The sequence below is a fragment of the Eurosta solidaginis genome, chromosome 4, assembly GCF_040869045.1.
Source record: "Eurosta solidaginis isolate ZX-2024a chromosome 4, ASM4086904v1, whole genome shotgun sequence".
Lineage (NCBI taxonomy): Eukaryota > Metazoa > Arthropoda > Insecta > Diptera > Tephritidae > Eurosta > Eurosta solidaginis.
The window spans coordinates 212,445,452-212,470,094 of NC_090322.1; the positions used below are offsets into that span (position 1 = coordinate 212,445,452).

Genomic DNA, 24,643 nt, shown 5'->3' on the forward strand with positions numbered 1-24,643 from the left:
GTGGGCCTTTCTGGACCAGGGGTGACTCTAGACTTTGTTTGTACGATATGGTTATCAAATTAAAGGTATTAATGAGAGTTTTAAAAGGGAGTAGTGATAGTTGTATATGTGAAGGCGTTTTCCAGATATCGCCCAAAATGTGGACCAGGGTGACCCAGAACATCATCTGTTGGATACCGCTAATTTATTTATATATGTAATACCTGCCAAGATTATAGGGGTTTTTTATTTCGCCCTGCAGAACTTTTTCATTTTCTTCTACATAATATGGTAGGTGTCACAACCATTTTATAAAGTTTTTTCTAAAGTTATATTTCGCGTCAATAAAACAATCCAATTACCTTACCATGTTTCATCCCTTTTTTCGTATTTGGTATAGAATAATGGCATTTTTTCATTTTTCGTAATTTTCGATATCGAAAAAGTGGGCGTGGCCATAGTCGGAATTCATTCATTTTTCATACCGAGATAAAGTGAGTTCAGATAAGTACGTGAACTGAGTTTAGTAAAGATATATCGATTGTTGCTCAAGTTATCGTGTTAGCGGCCATGCGGAAGGACAGACGGACGACTGTGTATAAAAACTGGGCGTGGCATCAACCGATTCCGCCCATTTTCACAGAAATAAGTTATTGTCCCAGAATCTAAGCCCCTTCCAAATTTCAAAAGGATTGGTTAATTTTTGTTCGATTTATGGCGTTAAAAGTATCCTAGACAAATTAAATGAAAAAGGGCGGAGCTACGCCCATTTTTAAATTTTCTTTTATTTTTGTATTTTGTTGCACCATATCATTACTGGAGTTCAATCTTGACATAATTTACTTATATACTGTAAAGATATTAAATTTTTTGTTAAAATTATACTTAAAAAAAAAATTTTTTTAAAAGTGGGCGTGGTCCTTCTCCGATTTTGCTAATTTTTATTAAGCGTACATATAGTAATAAGAGTAACGTTCCTGCCAAATTTCATCATGATATCTTCAACGACTGCCAAATTACAGCTTGCAAAAGTTTTAAATTACCTTCTTTTAAAAGTGGGCGGTGCCACGCCCATTGTCCAAAATTTTACTAATTTTCTATTTGGCGTCATAAGTTCAACTCATATACCAAGTTTCGTCGCTTTATCGGTCTTTTGTAATGAATTATCGCACTTTTTCGGTTTTTCGAAATTTTCGATATGGAAAAAGTGGGCGTGTTTATAGTCCGATATCGTTCATTTTAAATAGCGATCTGAGATGAGTGCTCAGGAACCTACATACCAAATTTCATCAAGATGCCTCAAAATTTACTCAAGTTATCGTGTTAACGGACGGACGGACGGACGGACATGGCTCAATCAAATTGTTTTTCGATCCTGATTATTTTGATATATGGAAGTCTATATCTATCTCGATTCCTTTATATATGTACAACCAACCGTTATACAATCAAACCTAATAAACTCTGTGAGCTCTGCTCAACTGAGTATAAAAAGACATAGGTACATACATAAATCAACCGTCATTTGCTACTTCATTCAATCGTCTCGTTTATTAGCCGTGTTATCTTTAAGCGACAATCTGACAGCCATAATCTGGACATCCTGTCGATAACTTTATCATGCCCAAAATAAAAATTCTTGTTGAATTTTTTAAATAAATCATAGGGCGCTCATAAATTGTTAAGCACAAAAGACGCTTGCGGCAATCAGTCAGTAAATCACTGAATTTGCCGTGGCGCAATTTTATATTAAATAGAATATGAAAAACAATTCTCGCGTAAATAGAAAGTCAGCCACAATGCTATGTTGCACGTGCTATGCAACGTGCTCCCCCTTCAATTTCAATCGGCTTTATTTAAAACTTATTTTCTTATTCAAAACTTCTTACGAAATTCTGCCAGTTTCTTACCTCCTCTTTCTTGGGGCAGCTGCCTTAGGCAATGCACGTGATTTTTATGCATTTTTTATTTTAATGACTTTTTACACACGTCCTCTTTCTCCATCTGTACTTTCCTGTGGCAATGCATCTCTACGTTTCATCGACCCAGTGCAGGTTTTTAGGGTTAATTTGAGGTTACTTTGAAATTCTTTGGTCTCGCAATCGTTAAGACTTTTTATTTTAATTGTTTGTTGTTGCTTTCCGAATTGGTCCATATGCATTTGTGGAATACTTTAAATTTATTTGCTTTTGTTGTTGTAACATTTTATGAGTTCTCTTTCTGGTTTTTCTACTATCTGGAGCAACGCAGGTGCCCTCATTTTAATGTTTTGCTGGTGTTCTAGAATTTTAACTTGAAGATGCTGTATTTTATTTTATGGGGGTTTTGCTGAACATACATACATACACGTATGTATTTATATATGTATACATGTATATATGTATATATACATGCACATAAACATTTGTATATGAGCCGGTTCCTATTTGAAATTGGCTATACGTACCTATAGTAATACCCAGCCTAGTAGTATGATTAAGATTAGGAAGCAATCCTACTAAGATATGTACCCATATTGGCAATATTGTCAAAAGATTCCAGTAAGCAGTGCCTCGGTTAGCTTAGGTTAAGAGGGAAATCTCCCACATTTCCATTGGGATACTTATCTGTTTATTGTAAGCGGCACCGAGGAAAAATTTTAGTGCGAGGAGCTTGAGCTGCTAACCACCAGGAATAACGCCTGCTATTTTAGCAAACAAAATCCGGCGATAGACGGAAGGTTTTAAGGACGGGATAAACTCCTGTAAGAACGAAAACAGCGACTTTTTAACCGATGTTCAGAGATTACTTAAATTATGGTGGTAACACTCTCCTAAATAGAGACAGCGATGTAGAGCACAGAGATGATGAACCCGATCCTGCAACCGATGTTGATGGAATTAATGTCCCCCACCCGATTATGACGAAGTCAGAAAGTAATAACCAGATTAAAAAACAACAAGGCCGCGGGCGCTGATGGATTGCCTGCGGAGCTACTCAAATATATATATAGATAGATTAAGAAGATAGAAGAAGATATAGATAGATAGATATAGATTGAAAGCAGCTAATTGAATAGTTCTTCTTCTCTTAAAAATACGACTACTTTCTTATGTGCCGAATATATGCGTTGTAAATACTCCCTATAGGTATAGTCATGCATTCTACCATTTTCGTTCCTTACATTTTATAATAATCAACAAACCGTTTTGATATGATTTATAAATAAATATATAGATGGATTTGATCTCAACAACTGTATTTTATTTGTATGCTTAGTATGTGCATATCGATAGTTGGTTGCACACGGGTCCCAAGTGGCGAATCTCAAATTTTGTATACTATCAAAACTTAGTATTAAACGTTTGAACCACTTGAACCGAATCGGTTCTGCGGTTCAGAGGTAGCCGCGAACCGGTTCACGAACCGGTTGAAATTTTGTCTGAGTGGTTCGAACCACTAAACCGAACCGCTTCGTTTTTCGAGGCGGTTTGCAGCCCTGATTCAAATACGCCGACGAGGAGTTAGAGAGGCGCATGCATCAGCTTCTTTGCAAAATATGGTAGGATGAGTGCATGCCCGACGATTGGATTCTAAGTGTTCTTTGTTCAGGCCACAAGAAGGTGGATCCTGCAATCTGCGCCAACTATCGCGGTATCAGCCTTTTAAATATCGCATATAATGTCCTGTCAAGTGTATTGTGCGAAAGATTGAAGACCACCGTGAATCAGCTGATTGGACAGTATCATTGCGGCTTCAGACCTGGTAAATGTACCATCACATATCACCTCTTCGTTGATTTCAAAACCGCCATCTACAGCACGAAAATGAGCTGCCTATATGCCGCTATGTCTGAATTGGTTTCCCCGCAAAACGTATACGGTTGTGCAAGATGACTGACGTTGAGCAGTATCATCAGCTCAGTCAGAATTGGGGAGGACCTCTGCGATCCATTCGAAACTAAACGAGGTTTCAGACAGGATAACCCCCTATGGTGCAATTTTTTTTAATTTAATGCTGAGAAAATTATACAACTTGCAAAACTTAACCGCTCTGAAACGTTCTTCTATAAAAGCGTGAAATTACTGTCAAATGCAGATGACATTGATGTCATCGGCCTAAACACCTGTGACTTAATTTCTGCTCACTCCAAACTGCAAAATGAAGCATAAAAGATGGGCTGTCATCGAGCAAATCGTAAGCGCATATTCGCCAAGGCAATCACGCTACTCTTGGTAGCCATAACTTCGAAATAATAAGAGACTTCGTTTATTTGGAAACCAGCATTAATACTAACAATTATATCAGCTCTGAAACCTAACGAAGAATCACTCTTGCCAATAAATGCTACTTTGGACTAGGTAGGCAATTGAAAAGTAAAGTCCTATCTCGGCAAACGAAAATCATACTCTACAAGTCACTTATCGTACCCGTCGTACTATATGGTGCAGATGCATGGACCATAACAACATCAGATGAAGCGGCTCTGGGAGTGTCCGAGAGAAGCGGTCTTCGAAAGATTAATGGAACTCTACGCGTTGGCGACGGCTTGTACCCAAGAACATTTAATGATGAGCTGCACCAGCTTTACGCAGACATCAACATAATGCAACGAATTAAAGCGCAGGGACTACGCCGTCTAGGCCATGTTATGCGAATGAAATATGACGCTCGAAACCGTGCGGAGGAGGCAACCCTCGCTGGCGTCCGAAAGATACCTGCATTATACACGAAGATAGAGGAATCTTAAGTACTGACCAAATTTTTTACTGGTGCTAAAATACATAGAAGATCATATTGTGCATTGGAATCAAAAAGCTTTGAAACGAATGTAATATAAGAAATACGGCAGATCAACAGAAATTTTGGAGCGGAATGGTTTCAGTTTAGTATGAAAGATATCATTCGTCCGCCTGTATCACTTCCAATCAATGAACTAGCTTTTAGACAAAATCTATGAACAAAAAACATGAGAGGCGGTAGAAAATTCAAAAAAAATACTGTGCTTATACATATTTTGCCTGCACTTCCGAAAAATGTAGAATAAAGTTTCTCACAGAAATCCGTAGTTAATCCATGTTATTACCCCTGACAACTGTCTACCACATGCGGATCCAATACTTGAAGGTTGTGCAATTGTGCTATGGAATGTAGACCACTACACTACTACAAATCTACCAAGGTTGGTTGAATGGCTGAACACTTTGAAATAATATTAGTAGTGTATCCTCGCGGTTCAGTATTAAATATAACTGTGAGAAGCTAAGGACTTAGTTCAGGATCCAGCGAGCATTGCAAAAAATTACACCACATCCAACTAAGGCCACAGTTATTTTAGAAATTTATTTAAAGAAATCTGACTGAAAAATTTTACGTCACCATCTAACTTATCTGTGTCACTCTCATAATTGCACTCAGCTACCCGACAATGTAAATTATTATCACGCCTCATTAAATTCAAAATTATTTAAATATTCCAGTAGTGAGTACGTGTGGAATATTCACATGACATACAGTAGTTTAGTAATAGTTGCCTTGTTTTGAAAACGAAGTCATAATAATGGAATTTAATGTACCATGGCGAGAACTACCAATCAACAAACAAAGAAATAAAGTCAAGGTAAAATAAAAATGCAAAGCTCTTACCTCAACTAAAGGCGAATCACGCAAAACAAATTTATTTATGAGCATAGAAAAAAATTAATAACAGCAAAATGAAAAAAGAAATCAACGGTGAAGGAAGTAAAGTCCATTAACATTTCAAAAGTATTAATGACAAGTAAATATTCAAACTAATAAAATTCAGCTGCATGTGTATATATGTATAAGAAACTCAAATAAAAATAATGAAAAGCTATATCAGTTGACTTTCAGAGTCACAATCGAACTTCAAAGTAACTTTAAAAACAACAACATAATTTGCCATGTTTGCGTTCAATCATCGATTTGATTGCCAATCGACTTTCAGATGAGATTAATTGCTTTAGGTAAAAAATTACAAATAGCAGATACATGCAATTGTATTGTAGCTAACAGATATGAATGTAGATATGTGAAAAAAATTCAAATAAATATGTACATATATAACGTTTTTATTTATTTAATTTATTTGTTAACCGGAGCTTAACCCCTATACACTTATAGCACTTTTATTTTTGTTTTGCCCTGAAGAATAGGCACAGATACAAATTCACACTTTGGATTTAAAAATTTTTTCATAGCACTCCTATATGCATGCCCTCACATATAAATTCGATTCATATGAAAGTGCCTGAATTTCATATGAAAGTGCAAAGAAAAAGCACTTCCATATGAAGCCAAGACACTTCGGTATGATACTCAAATTTACACTAACAAATTGACACCAAAAAATTTTTCAAAAATATTGTAGCACTGAGAAAAATTTTAATTCAAAATTTATTTATTAAGGGGACCATCGCAATTCTTTAAACATTTAAAATAAAATTTTATTTTTGTTTTCAATTTAAAAAATTTTCAGTGTATATATAATTTTGTATATGTATTGTGATTTGTACTTCCATATAAAAATCTTTAAACAGCCCTGGTTTAACTAATTCATTTTATTTTTTACACCCAAAAAAATCTCAAAACTGTGGAAAAAGCTATAAAGTTTGAAAAAAATTAAAAACCCTTCTTAAAAAGTAATTTTCTTAAAAAAGTGAAGAAAAAATAAAACAATATAAAATTTGTAACTGTACCACCAGACGGTGTCTAGCTGAGGCGTCCGACGTCACAGTCAAACTTCTTTAAATTCCTACAAGTGAAGAAACCGTTTGTTCCTCCATCGCCATATATCATCCATCACCATATATCATATCTATCTGTCAAATAAATCTGACAAGGAGAACGGCCGTCGCGAATTGAAGAATTGTTTGTTTTTTGCTTGTGGTAAATAAATTGAATTACCATTTATGTTTCAAATCAACTTTTCTTTTAAATGTGTCTGTAGAAAATCACGATAAAATCCGAGCATAGATGAATGGGGCAAACTCAGTAGATTCAAAACACGATTTTTCAGATACAAAGTTTTCTAAACACTTGAAGTTAGTTTTGAAGAGCAGGAGTGTTACTATAGGTAGAATGATGATCTTTAAAAATTTCGAGAAGTGACATGACCGAAAATGTACCTAAAAAAGTGTTTTTTGCACTGAAGGTTCGATTATCTCAAAAAATTGAATTTGATGGAATTGGTCAGGACTAATTTTGATTCCAGATTCGGGTTTATTACCCTCTTTCTGGTTACAACATTTTTGTTGACCTGTATATTACAGCAGGAATGGGTGACAATAATTTAAATGGATACTACAAAATTATTTTTAAAAATTGCTGGATTAATGTCCAATAATGCCGCGATTTCTGGGAATTAAAAAAAAAAAACGATATTCCATGACCCCTAAAACACACTGACGTATATATTTAAGCACCCCATTAGAAAAAATAAGTGGCCGAAAGTACTCTATTGCGTGTATGGGAATGCTTTCGTTTTCCTGCTGTACTTCTATGTAAACTTTTTTTAAATTTTATATTTTTCTTGAATTTTCTTTTGAATAAATTACGTGAATTCATTTGTTTTTTGGCCTTAGAAAATAAGTGAAAACTGCTATTAATAACACTGGGACAGCACTAGGATTATTATACGTCGTTTAACCATTGGGTTCTTGTTGGGTTTCTGTTAGTAAGAAAATCTTAAAAGCGCATGTGGATCGTTTGCAGCGTTGCCATATATTTTTTTCCAAGTCGTCAAACGCCGCCAAAAAATCGTCAAAAATCGTCATATCTATGGCAACAACCAATGTGAGTTAGGACGAAATTGGGTTATTACCAGGTGCCGTACAAAGAGATCGTCGCTTTCATTCAACAATATTATCTTTAAAAGCGCTTTCCTGAAAATTTTCTTTGGTTTTATTACTTGTTACCACATATAACATATAAAATCCTTTTTAATTTATTCCGTTTTATTTTATAAATGACAAAAATGTCTTAAACGATAAATTTTGTATTACATATAAAAGGTACTTGTTTTCAGTCTATTTCATTTCTTATAGCAAAAGTGGCAAAAGTGTTACGCTTTTTGTACGCCGCGTAAGGGTTTTAAATATATTTTGTTCTATTCTAAAAATCAGGTAACGTCTTTCCGGGGTATTTCGTTCTTTTGTGAAAATTATTGCCTGCTCGCAACGAAAAAGCGTTACATTTTCCCTGCATGAAATGACGGTGTACCAGTGCAACTCTGTTAAACCAGCTGATCGTGACAATTTATCTTCGTAACTTCACATATTTTTAGCGAAGAAAATTGAAATGAAGGAAATAATTGCTAATGAATTTTTATTATCATTGACAGCGCGTTTGCGAAAATCAGCTAAAACACGGGGTAGCCATTTATATTCTTTGCATGCACTATAAATGTTAAAAATTTTCTTGGGTAGGAGTAACTCTATTAAGGCTTTACCATTTACTTAGGCAACAATCTATTTCAGAAAAGAAAACGCTATTAGTTAAACATTTTCGCATTAATTTTTTTAGCATATTCATTTGCGGTTCAATATTATCACAGGAAAAGTTATTTAATTAACAATAATCTTGAGTTCCAGGCCTAACAATAATCACTATGTCTTATTATTGTTATGATAAATTTTTTCTTTCTTCCATTCTAATTTAAACAATTTTTTCATTTAACAAAAAATGTATCATAATAATAATAAAATAAAATAATTATTTTTAAACCTGGAGCTCGATTCGAACAAGCGATCTTACAAGTCAGTAGGCCGATATAAAAACAAAAATTGTAATATTGAGCCAGCAATATTCCTTTTAATGTATTAGTTTCCAGACGGTTTCTGATTTTTAGTTTGTTTAAATTTATTTTAGATAAATTCGTTCTACATTCGCTGATGAGTATGACAAGCACATTGCATCTGCAACGAGTGCAGCGTATGTAGAGTCAGCTCTTTTGGTAGTATAAATAGTTTTCCAAAAAACTTCTGGGGGAACCTTAGAAATGTCTTCGAAATATGTCTTAAATTCTAAAAGCTTCAATCACCTATACTCGCTATTAATATCCTGAACAATTTTCTAATCTATTATGTATGAATAATGTTGCAAGACCAGGTGCAAAGAACAACTTCTTTGGGATCCAAGAAACTTAAGTTTTGTAGTACAACATTCTTAAAATCAAAACGCTTTTTAATTTGATCATACAATTCACTATAAAAATAGCACAATCTTGTTGAAGTTTGATTTTTTTCTTGCTCGGAAATGTTGGAGGCAGTCTTAAATCGTCATTTTTCATTACAAAATTGTCCAAACGTCATTCTAGTTGAAAATCGTCAAAATGACGACGGCGTCGTCTCTCTGTCAACGCTGATCGGATGTGTGGATGGCATTTTCAGGCCAAATGCGATAAAATGAGTAATTTCAGAAATGCGATTTGTATGAGCAAATGCGGCCCATTTGAAATTTTCCACCCAAAATGGAGCATTTGGTGCAGTGTAAATGTATTATTATACAAAATAGAAAGTTTTTACTGATTCTATAGAAAACTTCGCAATTAATATTTTTTAATGAAATTTTTTACTCATTAAAGGTTTTAATTTTTTCCTGAGTGTTCTTGTCTTTTTGTCTTTTACTTTCTTACATGTGTTCGATTACTCTTGTAAAACCATGAGTAATACTTGAGTAATCTGACCTGGGGTGCTAATTTATATGCAAAAATAATTTTATAATTTTTATACATTTTATTTTATTTTTTTTTATCTACATTTTAAAATTTGTTATTGTTGTTAAACTAAGCCACAGCCACTTGTTCGCAAGTTAATTTATTGACTGAAGGCGTTGTTCTTAATTATTTTGTACATACAATATGCAAACAATCAAAACCCATAATTTTATTTGCATACACTTTTAATCGAATTATGTGGTTGAAATTATATTTTATTAATTTTTTTTTATTAAAGAAATAAATTCACAGTAAAACAAGGCAAACGTGTACGGCATTTTGATGAGCAAAATGAATGGAAGAGTGTGTAATGTAATAAATGTGCGATGTGAAGTTTAATTAATGTTATACGTGCTACAACAACATTAACTTGCTATTGCAGCAATTTAATTTATAAATCTTAATTCAGCAAAAAACAACAATAACAACCGATGAATCGGTTAATGAATGTAGTTTATGAGCGAAGAGTTTTTGCGAAAAGCAATAATTTCAAGTTTTTGTAAGGGAACTTACAACACGTTTTTTGAATGAACAACAGAAGAATTGTCGAAAAGCCAACTCAACAAAAATTTGGTAATCTTTATAATGCAGTTATTACAATTCAGATACCATAAAACGATATGTTAAGAAAATTCATAATCTTATGTTTATACTTAATTGTGTATAGGACCATGCTGCAGAACACGCAGGAAGGTTTTTATATGTGAACATCCGCCTTCATCATTAGGGAGAATCCGGCATAAGTTTTAAATCGTAACACTTTATGAATGAGTTCATATGAACCTATGCGTATCTATACAAGCGAGTTCAACCTAATTCGCATTGCAGAAAAATGTCAAACCGAAAGAAATTTAGCATGGATTTAATATAGCGGACATCTTACTGTACCAAATTATCAAGAAGAAGTAATAAGCTGATGGGATAACACTACCTAGTACTGAATTCGCCGTATCAACACAACTTCACAACAAGATCAATACACAGAAAGTACACATAAACCAAATCAGATCGGGAAATATTTAAATCTTGTTGCATAAAGTTAAAAAGAGTTTTTTTTTTTTTAATTTGTATGTCGTATTTCAATACAAATATCGCTTAGTATGGTTATCCACCTTACCTTATTTTATATCTTGAATTTAATCATAACAGAGATTTTGTGTATATAGCTGACACCTTTCTAGCATGTGCTATTACTTAGGTGTTACTTAATAAAATAATTGAATACTTTGCCGATCTACTTCCGAGGAGATTGAGGCCGAGCTTCGCTTTCAATTCACGTCCTTTGGCGGGACGAAGCCTGCATATTTTATGACAATTCCGAATGGCAGCTCTAAGGCAGATGAATCTGCACTTTGTAAGGTATTTTCTAAACCACTGCCGGCTACATACATATATGTATGTGAAATATCTCTTCGCTTCGAGCTGCTGGTTTTGTGTGTGGAATATTTTTCGGTGCCTTGTACATAAGTGTGGCTACTTGCTGTTTTTGCTGTTGTGATTATTTATTGACAGCATAGTGATGCTAATATTTGGCACAATAGCTAGTTAAGAATATACCGAACTTGATTTAGAACTACTAGTTTTATTTTTCTAAGCACTTTAGTTTCAAGAGCTGGTCTCTTGTGCTTTCTACATCGGCTTATAAACATTTATTTGTATATATTTTGCACAATACTGTAGTTATGCGAGTTAACTATAATTGTAGGGAGTTTGTAGGCGCCGATACATTTTGTTTCGTTTATATGAGTAATCAACAAACAAAATACGGAATTTTTAGGGCGTATCATAGTAGTCGTCTGACGTTTCTGTTTTTATCTTATGAGCAAATTTATTGTTATTTTATTTTTGGTAATCATATTTTGTACGTACATAGTTGAGTGTATACTTAGAGGAATATAAACAAAAACTATTTTTGTAAACATATTGAGCTGTAACGTATTTATGTAAATACCGAACATGATGTCATTAGTTCGCCTATTCGTTTTCTGAGCTTTCGTGAAATTAGTTGAATTTAATGCGATGGTTTGTTTGCTTCTATCAATATATTTCTGTGGTTTCCTTGATAGTGAGTAGCTCACATTTAATTGATCTATTTAAAAAAAAAACAAGTTGTATAAAATAAAAGCCCTTAACATTTTGTTGTCTTTGGACTTTCAATATATCTGTGACCCCAAAAGTAAGTAGTCAACAAATTACGAGGAATGTTAGATTCTCGACTAACACTCTGGGCTCAGATTGGACCTGCGGCTGTGAAGGCATCTGAAGAGGTATCGATGGTAAGCAGGTTGATGGTAAATATCGAAGGACCATTATAAAACAAAAGAAATCTGCTGATGGATACTACCCCATCCTCGTTAAACTGTGGGCGACTAAACTTCAGAAGAAGAATCGCCGTTAGCTTCCAACGTCTGTACATCTAACAGCCGCTCTGAGAGTAGCGCCCAATTTCAGGACAAACAATACAACTAGTAACTGGAACAATCACCATCGAACTATAAGCGCTGGAAAGAAAAAGGTTATGGGAAGCAAAAAAGAAAACGGCTAAATGTTCGCAAAGATAGCAGGGAAGATATGCTTAGGCTGTGGCGATGGTGAACGATGAGAAAATGAAGAACGGGGCAGAGGGACGGCAAAACTAATCACAGGTGTTGCTGCATGGAGAACCATATGCTTGGATGAGGTAAATTACTATGTAACCCAAATTCTCTCTGGGCATGGGTACTTCAAAAAATACATGTATAGCTAAAAAGGCCGAAGATTCGAAGCGCGTTCACGGCAGTGCAGAGGAGAACGATGCTGAACACGTCTTCTTCAAATGCTTGCGATTGAGTCAGAACCGACAAATGCTCGAGCAAAGAGTCGACGAAATCACTGTCGAGAATTTTACAGCAACAATTCTGAGTGGCACAGAAGAGTGGCCATAAAGCATATAAACCAGACGTCGGCAAATAGTGGAACAATTGTGCACACTCAATTCACAGGTATTCATATTCTCTTTAGTTTAGGAATCACTGAGCATTTGGCGCAGCAACATCGATTGTGTGCGTCGCTCGATATATTGACGAATGCTGTCCATATGTATATTAAGAGTACATCTTAAAATATGTATTTAGGGGTTGTATATTCTGCACAAAAACGTATCTTAGGATGGACCATTAGTTTACAGAATAGAATTGGCAAAATTGAAAAAATAATATTAAATGCTTTTGTCTTCTTGCTTGCTAAGAAGCGAATGAACAACGCAAAACGATACATCAAATGATGTGCGCGATCATCGCGCTCTCACTAACATATCTGTATTTTCATTTTGCCGACGTCTGACCTAAATATACTGATTCATTCTTCCGTAAATTTTGCAAATTTTCCTCTTACCCTTCCAGCTTTTGCACTTTCCAAGTCTTACTCTTGCTATTACTCCTAATATTATCCTTACCCTTAATCTTCTCCTCTTTTTCTCAGTTTGTCTCAAACCATTAGCGTTATTATTACTCTCATCTTATACCTTACTAAGGTAGTAAAAAGTAGCAAAACAGTAGTAGTAAAATACTACCAAAAATTTTCCCTCGATAGTAATTCAAAATTAATGACAGGATTATGAGGGTCGTCAAATATTTTGGTTTTACTGCGTCATAGGGCGACCCATTGTTATTGATAAGGGTTGCCAACTAATTTTAACATAGTGCTTTGTACGCAGAGTATATTAGCTTTGATTGGATAACGGTTGGTTGTACAGGTATAAAAGAATCGAGATAGATATAGACTTCCATATATCAAAATCATCAATATCGAAAAAAAATTTGACTGAGCCATGTCCGTATGTGCGTTAACACGATAACTTGAGTAAATATTTAGATATCTTCATCAAATTTGGTACACGAGCTTATCTGTACCCAGAATAAATTGGTACTGAAATCGGATAATAACCACGCCCACTTTTTACATATATAACATTTTGAAAAACACAAACCTGATTATTTAGTAAATAATACACCTAGAATGTTGAAATATGACGTGTGGACTGATATTGAGACTCTTGATAAAAAATGATGAAACAAATTTTTTTAAATGGGCGTGGCATCGTCCACTTGCGAAAAAATAATTTTACAAATATTATTAATCATAAATTAAAAATTGTTAAACCTATCGTATCAAAATTTTGGCAGAGAGGTTGCCTTTACTACAAGGAATGCTTTCAAGAAAAATTAACGAAATCGGTTAAGGACCACGTCCACTTTTATATAAAAGATTTTTAAAAGGGTGGTGGACGACTAACATAAGCTATATCTTTGCAAAGAAGAAAAGAAAAATATCAATGGTATTTCATTTTCCAAAGTGTATTTATAACAATCAATAGGAAAAACTTCAAATTTTAAAAAATGGGCGTAGCACGACCCCTTTTATGACTAAGCAATTTTCTATGTTTCGGGAGCCATAACTCGAAGAAAAATTAACGGATCGTAATAAAATTTGGTACACAAATTTTTCCCTATAGCAGGAAATATTTCTAGGAAAAGAGACGGGATCGGTTAAAGACCACGGCAACTTAGATATAAAACAAGTTTGAAAGGGTGGTAGACTAGAATAATAAGCTATAACTTAGCAAAAAATAGTTTTGAATCAATGATGTTTCACTTATCAAGTTTTATTGTACGAGGAAATGGGGAGAATTTTTTTTTTAAACGGGCGGTGCCACGTGTTATGCAGAAAAGTAATTTATCTGAAAAAATGTACAATTAAAGCTCACGTTGAGTATATAATGTTCGGTTACACCCGAATTTAGACACCTTTATTTGTTTTAATGAAATCTTGAAATGCATTACAGGCACTCTCTTAAGGGTTGCAACCTATACGGGATTTAAAATGATAAATTCCATCTCAACATGGATTTTAGCCGAAAGAATTTGCCATCGTTTTTTTCAATAAAAATAACTCCGAGTTTTTGCTGTTATATAGATACTTCGCAATATGAGCGAAAATATTATAGCAAAATTATGCTAAAAGTTTCAAATAATAATGAAATACTAGCTAGCACTCTGTTGGCTGATCTTTCGAGGTATGTTTACGCGGTGTTACTTTATATATTAACAGCGGGGATATTAGTAGATTTGGCAGAGACTTGTCGTTTTTTTTGCAACTCAACCACAAAAGATTACAGCATAGGGCTACTTTTGTACATTATCAGTACTCTATTTCAACCAATTTCCTTTGGCATTCCTGTTTATTAAAATACAATTTACTCAGCACTTCAAATGCTGCTAAAATAATTGAAAAATTTCATTTTTTTGGTTTTTTTGCGAAAAAAATTGTTATCGGATTTCCAATAGGGAGAAATAATAAGCTCATGGCAAGCAATCAGACAAAATAAATGCAACATTTTATAACATGTACGTTATAAATGTTTCCTTCTTTTCGGTGTTCGAAAAATACCTTTCACTGCATTCGAAATTTAATCTTTTTTGTCTTTTAAATATTTATACAATTAATGAACATATTCTGCATGCATCCTAAAAGCGCTAATTGCAGATTAAGAAAAAAAAAAATAAAAATTCTTGTAAAAATATGAGTTGAACTGTTTGTTGAAGGCAAATAATTTGCAAGAATAAGATAGCTGGAAATATTTTCGCTGAAATCTGCATTTTTTTTAACGTATCTTTTTTTAAATTTGTTGACTTAATGATGACACATATATGCATACATATGACGAAAACAAATATGCACATTAATATAAAAATAAATGCAAACTTTTATTACAGTGACAATTTGCTTTAAGTCTTTGCGCGGGTATTATTTTTTTTTTGTTTTTTGTTTTTTATTGATTCAGCTGAAGTAAGTGTTGTTGCATGATTCCAAAGCAAATTATGTATAATTTTGTCGTTTGTTTACTTCGTTTGCAAAAATGAATTGAGTTGTTTAAGAAAATTTGTTTTGACTTAAGTGTGGAAGTGTGTTGTAATGCTAAAAACTGGTTCTTAAAAAAATATGTGCTTTTATGATAATAAATAACTAAAAGTTAAGGCTAAATACAGCAATTTTTTTTTTAATTTTAAACGAGTTTATGATTTTTTCTTACTAACATAGCGTTGCCCTTTTTATACTCCGGACTTTGTTCTAAGGTGGAGTCAAGTTTAGCAAAATTTGGCACGTGGTTTTATAACAATCCTTTACATCGTGTGCCTTCGGACCACTAAGCCAAACAACCAAACATTTGGGATAATACAAAGCAAAAATTAGCACACCATGCTTTGAATTGCATTGACTTCGCCAAGGCGCTCACTTAAAGCCAACGGTACATCATTGCTGGCTGGCCAATTGTTGTCTATGCTCTCCTGTTGCTGAAGGTGGCTGTTTCGACAACGATTGTATTAATTTGCAGTAAAAAAGGCTTGATTATCAAGTATTCGTAACGTTCGATGAGTAAGCGAATTACTATCGTTAAGACATAGGTTTGTTCCGTCTTGTTATCGCCGGTCCATCGGCCTCTTATTGACTTCTTATCGGCATGTTTTCGACGAGTTTTAACTGAGAAGCATTTCGTTGCAAAAAAAAACTTGAAGTGGTTTCCAAATTACTGCCGAGGGGCGACCCCGCTTAGAAAAACTTTCTTCTAATTGAAAGAATTTGTTTCTAAAATTTTCATGATTCTTTGTCAACGCAAGATCATTGGTGTGGTAGGCCGAGCACGCTACCACCACACCACAGGACACCCGTGACAAATGCCAAACACTTTTTTATAAACTAACAATTTTTCGATAATAAATAGATAACTTTACGGAAAATCAATAGTTTTTTGATAGAGTCACTTTATCATGGAACCTCCTATAAACAAATTTTTTACAAATAATCGATAACTCTTCGATATAAATTAATAATTATTATTAAGAATTCGTGAGCTTAACACCGTCTTATAATAATTGAATATTAAATTATTATGCAATTATTTTATAAGCTCGAATAATTTAATAAATTTATATAATAATTTTTAAAAAATGTTCAATTATTATGTTTTTACAAGAGAAACTGAAAAGAAAGAAAGAAACATTTACTGGCATATTGCGATGGTACCGTTTCCAAAACCGCCACGAATTCATCGTCAGGCAATTTCGTAATATTATCACCGAGATTCGAACCGCGAATCACACAGTGAAACTGCAGTTGCTTTAACCACTAGGCTATCTTGCTTGTATTTGTCTCCTTGCTCAATTCAGTTTATCTTATTTCTACACTAACAATACAACTTAGACATTCTTCCTCTATAAATTTGTGTGTAGGTAGGTTTGTTCTGATGACGATGAATTCGTGGCGGTTTTCGAAATGGTACCATCGCAATATGCCGGTAAATGTTTCTTTCTTTTTTTCAGTTTCTCTTAGAAAAACATAATAATTGAATATTCAATTATTATAAGCCGGTGTTAAGCTCATGAATTCTTAATAATAAGTATAAATTGAATGCACCATTAAAACAAACAAATATAAATCGATAATTTTCGATAAAAAACTGATAACTCATCGATAGAAAACCAATACCTCGTCGAGTAAAAATCAATAACTCATAGATAACTCAATCGATAACATATCCTTTGTAATCGATGTCAAATTAGTAATGCATCGATAACAAATCGATAGATTGATAACACACCTACAATAGACATTTCCATTTTTATATTTTCCTTTTCTTTTACTTTCTTTTATATTCTTTTCTTTTCTTTTTTTCTTTTTCTTTCCCTTCCCTTTGTTTTATTTTCTTTTCCTTTCATTTCGTTTCTTTTCTTTCCTTTTCTTTTCTTCTCTTTGCTTTTCTTATCTATTGTTTTATTTTATTTTCCTTGATTTCTTTTCTTTTCTTTTCTTTTTTATTTTCCTTTCTTTTCGTTTCTTTTCTTTATTTTTCTTTTCTTTTCTTTCATTCCTTTCCTTTCTCTTCCTTTCCACTCATTTCCTTACATTTTCCTTTCCTTTTTTTACTTTTTATCTTTGCTTTCGCCTCCTTTCATTTTCTTCCCTTTTATCCCTCTGATTTAATTTCTTTTCCTTTTCGAACATTTCCGTTCATTCCTTTTCCTTTCTGTTTCGCTCCTTTCCTTGCTCGATGTACTGTCAGACTTCGCTGATATATACTTTACCACGTAGTAGGGACTACACTTACGCTTACCTTCGGTTTTACTCCATACAGCATACCAATAGCACACACTACGGCTGCATTTACATTCTACATATATCCCCCATATTGCATGCCAATTACAAAGACTACGCTTACGCTTACCTTTAGCATTTTGCGCTTACATTCAGTATTCCCCAATACCGCGAGCAATGATGTCCACGCACATTTTTAGAATCCACCTCTCTTTCTTATCTGTGTAAATATAACTTAAAGTATTTCCACTTACCATTTTGTATTATTCGGCCAATTATATTCGCCCACCGTATGCGTTGCAACCGAATAGCCAAAATATGTATCAGAATGTGGTCCATATTTAACGATCGGCAAACGATTCTCCAAATTGAAGGCACAACTTTGTGGAATGCTGTGTGAAATGCTGAGGCAAAGCAAGATCAATAAACTTGCATATGAATAAATTAGAAATAAGGCATTGTTGTTGCATTTTACTGACATTATTGTTTGTAAACTTTTGGCACTTTTGGTGTTGTTGTTGCTGTTGTTTTTGTGTAAAAGCGCAGATATGCTGCATGCAGCAATTGGCGGTTGTTTAATATTATAATCATTCATTTTGTAACCTTGTTGTTGTTTATCACAATGTGGGAAATGTTTCATACATGTTTTTTCCAACCACTTAAGGCACTTAATTAAATTTAAAATTTCACTTCTTTTATACACTTCTGAGATTTTTTTATTCATCTTTGTAGGCAATTTTCGTTTGATTTTTGTGATGTGGATCGCATAGAACTTTTCTTAATTCTTTATTAGTATTTTTAGTCTCATATGTTTTAGTATACTTATTTGCGTTTAAGAATTTATTGAACAGTGACTACATTTTTATGTACACCTGTTTTATGAATTCGAGTTTGTTTTAGTAAATCTAAGGAAACAATTCTATAGAACATGTTATTTTTGAAATTTTCCGATCTTTCACAGTGAATACTTTTTCTTTTGTCAAATTTTTTCGCTCTATCGCTGAGACGATTTAGTGTGGTTACTGCCTAAAGTTTTTTTTCAAACTTTTTTTTCGTGTACTATGTTTGAAATAACGTAATGTAAGCTCAACATTAAAATGTGAGTCTAAATATTCATCGAAAAAAACAGTACAAACAATGTAAAGAATCATCAGAAAAGAAAACTGTATAATAACCACCAACAGTAGATAATCAAAATAGTAACAGCAGCAAAAGTAAAACAAGTAAGGAAAACTAAGTTCGGGTATAACCCGAGCACCTGAGAGCTTTGGAGACAAAACAAGGGAAAATATAATGGTATTAAAGAGTATTTTAAAAGGGAGTGGGTCATAGTTCTTTAGTTTCTTTTCGAGATATCGCCATAAAGGTGGACCACTGGTGACACTAGAATGTGTTTGTACGATATGGGTATCAAATTAGAGGTATTAGTGAGGGTTTTAAAAGGGAGTGGCCCTTAGCTGTATATGTGAAGGCGTTTTCGAGATATCGACCAAAATGTGGACCAGGGTGACCCAGAACATCATCTGTCGGGTACCGCTTATTTATTTATATATGTAATACCACGAACAGAATTCCTGTATTGATTCCAAGGGCTTTTGTTTTCGCTCCGCAGGATTTTTGCATTTTCTTCTACTTAATATGGTCGGTGTCACACTCATTTCACAAAGTTTTACCCAAACTTATATTTTGCATCAAAAAACCAATCCAATCACCATGTTCCATCCCTTTTTCGTATTTAGTATAAAATTATGGCATTTTCTCCATTTTTCGAAATATTCGATATCGAAAAAGTGGGCGTGGTCATAGTCGAATTTCTCCCATTTCTAATACCAAGATAAAGTGAGTTTAGATAAGTACGTGAACTAAGTTTAGTAAAGATATATCAATTTTTGCTCAAGTTATCGTGTTAACGGCCGAGCGAAAGGACAAACGGTCGACTGAATATAAAAACTGGGCGTGGCTTCAACCGATTTCGCCCATTTTCACAGGAATCCAGTTATCGGTATAGAAGCTATGCCCTCACCAAAATTTCATAAGGAATGGTAAATTTTTGTTCGACTTATGACATTAAAAGTTTCCTAGACAAATGAAATGAAACAGGGCGGAGCCACGCCCATTTTGAAATTTTCTTTTATTTTTGAATTTTGTTGCACCATATCATTACTGGAGAATATTGACATAATTTTCTTATATACTGTAAAGATATTAAATTTTTTGTTAAAATTTGACTTTTAAAATTTTTTTTTAAAAAGTGGGCGTGTTCGTCATTCGGTTTTGCTAATTTTTATTAAGCATACATATAGTAATAGGAGTAACGTGCGTGCCAAATTTCATCATCATATCTTCAACGACTGGCAAATTACAACTTGCAAAACTTTTAAATTACCTTTTTTTAAAAGTAGGCGGTGCCACCCCCATTGTCCAAAATTTTACTAAGTTTGTATTCTGCGTCATAAGATCAACCCACCTACCAAGTTTCATCGCTTTAACCGTCTGTGGTAATGAATTATCGCACTTTTTCGGTTTTTCGAAATTTTTGATATCGTAAAAGTGGGCGTGGTTATAGTCCGATTTCGTTCATTTTAAACAACGATCTGAGATGAGTGCCCAGGAACTCACATACCTAATTTCATTAAGATACCTCAAAATTTACTCAAGTTATCGTGTTCACGGACAGACGGACGGACGGACATGGCTAAATGAATTTCTTTTTTCGCGCAGATCATTTTGGTATATAAAATTTTATATTTATTTCGGATAGTTTACGCCGTTGCGGGCTACCACGGGCCCTGACTGGCTTTCTTATTCGTTATAAAGGCTTTTTAGTTCATATCGTGTACTAGCAGACCTGGCAGACGTTGTTCTGCTCTAGGTTTGGTCTAACTGTATAAATTTTTTCGACTTACTCTGCCCCCCTCCTCTTCACTTTTTCTTAATCCTTTTATTCACTCCTCCCTCTGCATTTCTATTTCTGCGCTGGTTCCCTCAACATCTTTTCCCTCACTTCATTTTCGCTTCATCTATCCCTATCTCTCTATCTTCGTCTCATTCTATCTCTTTCTGAGCATCTCCCCTCTTTTATCTTCTCTCTAGTTTTTCTCATTCTTCTCCACCCCTTATTGCCAGTCCCAGAGGGTGGTAGTATTTTGTTCCGGTCCCATTCCGAGTACCAGTCCCAGTCCCAGTCTCAGTCCCAGTCCTAACTCAGTCCTAATCCCATTCCCAGTATATCCCTGGTTCACTCTGTGTTAGCAGCGCTATTTTCATATGGACTATTCAGATTGGATGTGGTTGAATGGAGCAGTCTTATAGTATGCAAAACATCAAAAGTTAAAATTTTTGACTTAGCCCCTTTTAGGTCAAAGTTTGTGTTACAGTTTTAGCATTAGTGGGCATCAAATAAATAAAGCACCTACAAACAAATACAAAAATATGCTTAAATAAACCGGTCAGCAGTCACGTTGTGAACGTTTTTCGACACTTTTCCCCGCTGTTAAGATGTTATTTAGGTTGTTTTTTTTATACTCAGCGTGATTTGCACACATATTATATTAACTTTGGTAACTTAACGGTTGATGGTAGCGGCATAAACTAATCGTTATAAATAAAGGCTTCCATATATCAAAATGCTCAGAATGAAAACTGGAATTGATTAAGTCATGTCCGTCCGTCCGTCTGTCTGTGCACACGATAATTTGAGTAAATATTGAATATTGAAATTAAGTATATTGGTTCCTTGGAACTAATCTCCCATCGCTATTTAAAATGAGCGAAATCTAATTATAACCACGCCTACCTAACATTTTGGAAAACACAAAACACCTGATTATTCAGTAAATAAAACATCAAGAATGTTGAAATTTGATGTGTGGATTGATATCTAGACTTTTGATAAACATATGAAAAAAAATTTAATGGGAGTGGCACCACCCAGTTGTGATCAAATCAATTTTACAAAGCATATTCACAAACCGTTGCACCTATCATAACAAAATTCGGCAAAGAGGGTGCATTTACTATAAGGAATGGTGGAAAAAAATTAACGAAATCGGTTAAGAACCATGCCCACTTTTACATAAAAGATCTCTAAAAGCGTCGTGGACGAATAATATAAGGTATATCTTTGCAAGAAAGAGCCGCATATCAATTATATTTCTAGTAGAATTATAACAAGAAATGGGAAAACATTTTTGAAAATGGGTGTTGCACCGCCCCTTTTACGACTAAGCAATTTTCTGTGTTTCGGGAGCCATAACTCGAAGAAAAATTACCGGATCGTAATAGTTAAGGTACACATATTTTCCTTATAGCAGGAAATATTTCTGTAGAAATGAGCGGCGTTGGTTAAGGACAACGTTCACTTTTATATAAAAGAGTTTTAAAACGATTGTAGAATAGAATAATAAGGTATATCTTATAGTTACACCTGAACTTAGACTCCCTTACTTTCTTGGGAATAGTTTGTGTTGAATATATAAGGATTAGAAAACTGACTTATTTTATTTTAGGATTTGAAAAGTAATTTATCTGAATTACGCTGTGTATATAATATTCGGTGACATCAGAACTTAGACACCCTTACTTGTTTTTTTTTTTTAATTTTTTTTCACAGAAAAAATGCCATACTTTTATTTTATCTATTTTTTATACTCAGTTGAGCAGAGCTCACAGAGTATATTAAGTTTGATTGGATAACGGTTGGTTGTACATATATAAAGGAATCGAGATAGATATAGACTTCCATATATAAAAATAATCAGGATCGAAAACAAATTTGATTGAGCCATGTCCGTCCGTCCGTCCGTCCGGTAACACTATAACTTGAGTAAATTTTGAGGTATCTTGATGAAATTTGGTATGTAAGTTCCTGAGCACTAATCTCAGATTGCTATTTAAAATGAACGGTATCGGACTATAACCACGCCCACTTTTTCGATATCGAAAATTTCGAAAAACCGAAAAAGTGCGATAATTCATTACCAAATACAGATAAAGCGACGAAACTTGGTAAATAAGTTGAATTTATGACGCAGAATAGAAAATTAGTAAAATTTTGGATAATGGGCGTGGCACCGCCCACTTTTAAAAGAAGGTAATTTAAAACTTTTGCAAGCTGTAATTTGTCAGTCGTTGAAGTTATCATGATGAAATTTGGCAGGGACGTTACTCCTATTACTATATGTACGCCTAATAAAAATTAGCAAAATCGGAGAAGGACCACGCCCACTTTTAAAAAAAAAAAATTTTAAAGTAAAATTTTAACAAAAAATTTAATATCTTTACAGTATATAAGTAAATTATGTCAACATTCAACTCCAGTAATGATATGATGCAACAAAATTCAAAAATAAAAGAAAATTTCAAAATGGGCGTGACTCCGCCCTTTTTCATTTAATTTGTCTAGGATACTTTTAACGCCATAAGTCGAACAAAAATAAACCAATCGTTTTGAAATTTGGTAGGGGCATAGATTTTATGATGCTAACTGTTTTCTGTTAAACCGGGCGAAATCGGTTGATGCCACGCCCTGTTTTTATACACAGTCTTTCTTCTGTCCTTCCGCATGGCCGTTAACACGATAACTTGAGCAAAAATCGACATATCTTTAATGAACTTAGTTCACGTACTTACTTGAACTCACTTTATCTTGGTATGAAAAATGAACGAAATCCGACAATGACCACGCCCACTTTTTCGATATCGAAAATTACGAAAAATTAAAAAAATGCCATAATTCTATACCAAATACGAAAAAAGGGATGAAACATGGTGAGGTAATTGGATTGGTTTATTGACGCGAAATATAACTTTAGAAAAAACTTTATAAACTGGTTGTGACACCTACCATATTAAGTAGAAGAAAATGAAAAAGTTCTGCAGGGCGAAATAAAAAACCCTTAAAATCTTGACAGGTATTACATATATAAATAAATTAGCGGTATCCAACAGATGATGTTCTGGGTCACCCTGGTCCACATTTTGGTCGATATCTGGAAAACGCCTTCACATATACAACTACCACCACTCCCTTTTAAAACTCTCATTAATACCTTTAATTTGATACCCATATCGTACAAACACATTCTAGAGTCACCCCTGGTCCACCTTTATGGCGATATTTCGAAACGACGTCCACCTATAGAACTAAAGCCCACTCCCTTTTAAAATACTCACTAACACCATTGGTTTGATGCCCATATTGTACAGACAAATTCTAGGGTCACCCCTGGCCACCTTTGTGGCGATATCTCGAAACGGCGTCCACCTATGGAACTAAGGATTACTCCCTTTTAAAATACTCATTAACACCTTTCTTTTGATACCCATATTGTACAAACAAATTCTAGGGTCACCCCTGGTCCACCTTTATGGCGATATCTCGAAACGGCGTCCACCTATGGAACTAAGGATTACTCCCTTTTAAAATACTCATTATCATCTTTCATTTGATACCCATATCGTACAAACGCATTCTAGAGTCAACCCTGATCCACCTTTATGGCTATATCCCTAAATGGCGTCCACCTATAGAACTATGGCCCACTCCCTCATAAAATACTCTTTAGTGACTTTCATTGGATACACATGTCATACAAACACATAACAGGGTTTCCCAGGGTTCATTTTCCTAGATGGTTATTTTCCCTTATGTTGTCACCATAGCTCTCAACTGAGTATGTAATGTTCGGCTACACCCGAACTTAACCTTCCTTACTTGTTACTTTTCTTATTGCTACGTTTAAGCCGCTCAAAGAAATTTCTTACGCTTTTATTTTCTCTTTTACTTTTATTTACATTATTTTTTCCTCTTCTTATATT

General features: G+C 34.1%; 2 protein-coding genes across 2 annotated transcripts in view; both read right to left on the reverse strand.

Annotated features, from left to right (window-relative positions):
- mew (multiple edematous wings) overlaps window positions 1-22,906 on the reverse strand; it is a 509,649-nt gene extending 486,743 nt beyond the window's left edge. The window contains exon 1 of the mRNA XM_067784699.1: window positions 18,079-22,906. Coding sequence (XP_067640800.1) covers window positions 18,079-18,548 — 470 coding nt within the window. The 5' untranslated portion in view covers window positions 18,549-22,906. The remainder of the gene's footprint in view (window positions 1-18,078) is intronic.
- The window catches only part of LOC137250949 (protein transport protein Sec24C-like), a 207,757-nt gene that overhangs the window by 150,297 nt on the left and 32,817 nt on the right, over window positions 1-24,643 (reverse strand). The gene's annotated exons all lie outside the window — the stretch shown is intronic.